General features: G+C 41.0%; 1 protein-coding gene across 1 annotated transcript in view; it reads right to left on the bottom strand.

Annotated features, from left to right (window-relative positions):
• Positions 1-788: 788 nt before the first annotated feature.
• PSMA6 (proteasome subunit alpha 6) overlaps positions 789-1,356 on the bottom strand; it is a 12,774-nt gene continuing 12,206 nt past the window's right edge. Inside the window, exon 6 of the mRNA XM_027890150.1 lies at positions 789-830. Coding sequence (XP_027745951.1) covers positions 804-830 — 27 coding nt within the window. The 3' untranslated portion in view covers positions 789-803. The remainder of the gene's footprint in view (positions 831-1,356) is intronic.

Here is a 1,356-nt window from a genome sequence, read left to right as displayed (position 1 = left end):
CTAATGATGGACTCAATCCCCTCATCTATATCATCGATAAAGATGTTAAACAGGACTGGGTCCAGCACTGATCCCTGGGGGACACCACTGGTGACCGGCTGCCAGCTGGATGCAGCCCCGTTCACCAGCACTCTCTGGGCCCGGCCCTCCAGCCAGTTCCGGACCCAGGACAGAGTGCCCCTGTCCAAGCCATGGGCTGCCAGCTCTTCCAGGAGTATATTATGGGAGACTGTGTCAAAGGCTTTGCTGAAGTCCAGATAGACACACCCACAGCCTTCCCCTCATCCACCAGGCAGGTCACCTGATCGTAAAAGGAGATCAGGTATTTTGGTTGCAGGTGCTATCTGCTCCAGGCAGAAAATGAAAAATGTAATTATGTGTTACGTGTAACACACGGGGTTTTCCCATTTGGTCAGGTATCGCCACCTGCATTACTGTCTTATCTTCAACAACAAAAAGCTTCGACTGAAAAAGAAAAATCCCCATTATTAGTATGAAAAGAGAACTGTGAATTTTCACTGCAGGGAAAACACTAGCAAAAATATTTCAGTTGCTGCAATTTTAACTTTGCTTATTAAGAGCAACATTTATAGCTAATATATTGTAGACAGCTTATTTCCTCATCTCTGAACACAAGATGGGATGTTCTGCATTGCAAAACAGGCATGGAAAACAAGGTATGAACAAACACGCACTCCTCTCAGAACCATCACCTGAGTTATACAATGCCATACAAACTCCAAAATTTAGAATTAAAGGAATTGCAGGGAGTTTTGACACTAAATACTATGCAAATGAGCTTGTCATACAGCTCCCTGATTGTCCTCTTCCTTTTAATTTTCAAGGAAGTTCAAGAAGTCATTAGTGAAGTTTTCCATACATTATTAAAGCTGATCAAGAACAAATTATCAGTGGATTATATTTTATGGCACAATAAATGATGAGCTAAGTCTATTCAAACACCAGGTTGTTATACAACTGGAGTATTAGGAAGAAATGTCCTAAGGGGTTTCAGAAACTCAGCCATCACTGACAGCTGAAACAACACACCTTTCTAAACATGCCATTAGTTGCACAAATGTGCCAACTGTTTCACAAACCCACACAGAATCCTCAGATAACCAACCCAAAACCGGAAGCAGGAGTGCTTCATTTTATCATGTGTATTACACTAACTGACATGAGGGAAGCACAGAGGCATGAATGAAAATTCAAGCTTTGTCAAGTCAACAATTTCCAGTATATCTGAATCTCCTCAACTGAGTTATCACATAGTTAGTATTGTCTTTTATTAAAACCACCAAACACAGAATTGCATCTTCTTTACAATAATGAGCTTAAAAAATACACATTCAA

The sequence above is a fragment of the Empidonax traillii genome, unplaced genomic scaffold (assembly GCF_003031625.1).
Source record: "Empidonax traillii isolate 1590-97213 ecotype Southwest subspecies unplaced genomic scaffold, ASM303162v1 scaffold278:size663781, whole genome shotgun sequence".
NCBI classification, from domain to species: domain Eukaryota; kingdom Metazoa; phylum Chordata; class Aves; order Passeriformes; family Tyrannidae; genus Empidonax; species Empidonax traillii.
The sequence above is the reverse complement of the archived record's forward strand: the minus strand, read 5'-3'. Positions and strand labels throughout refer to the sequence as shown.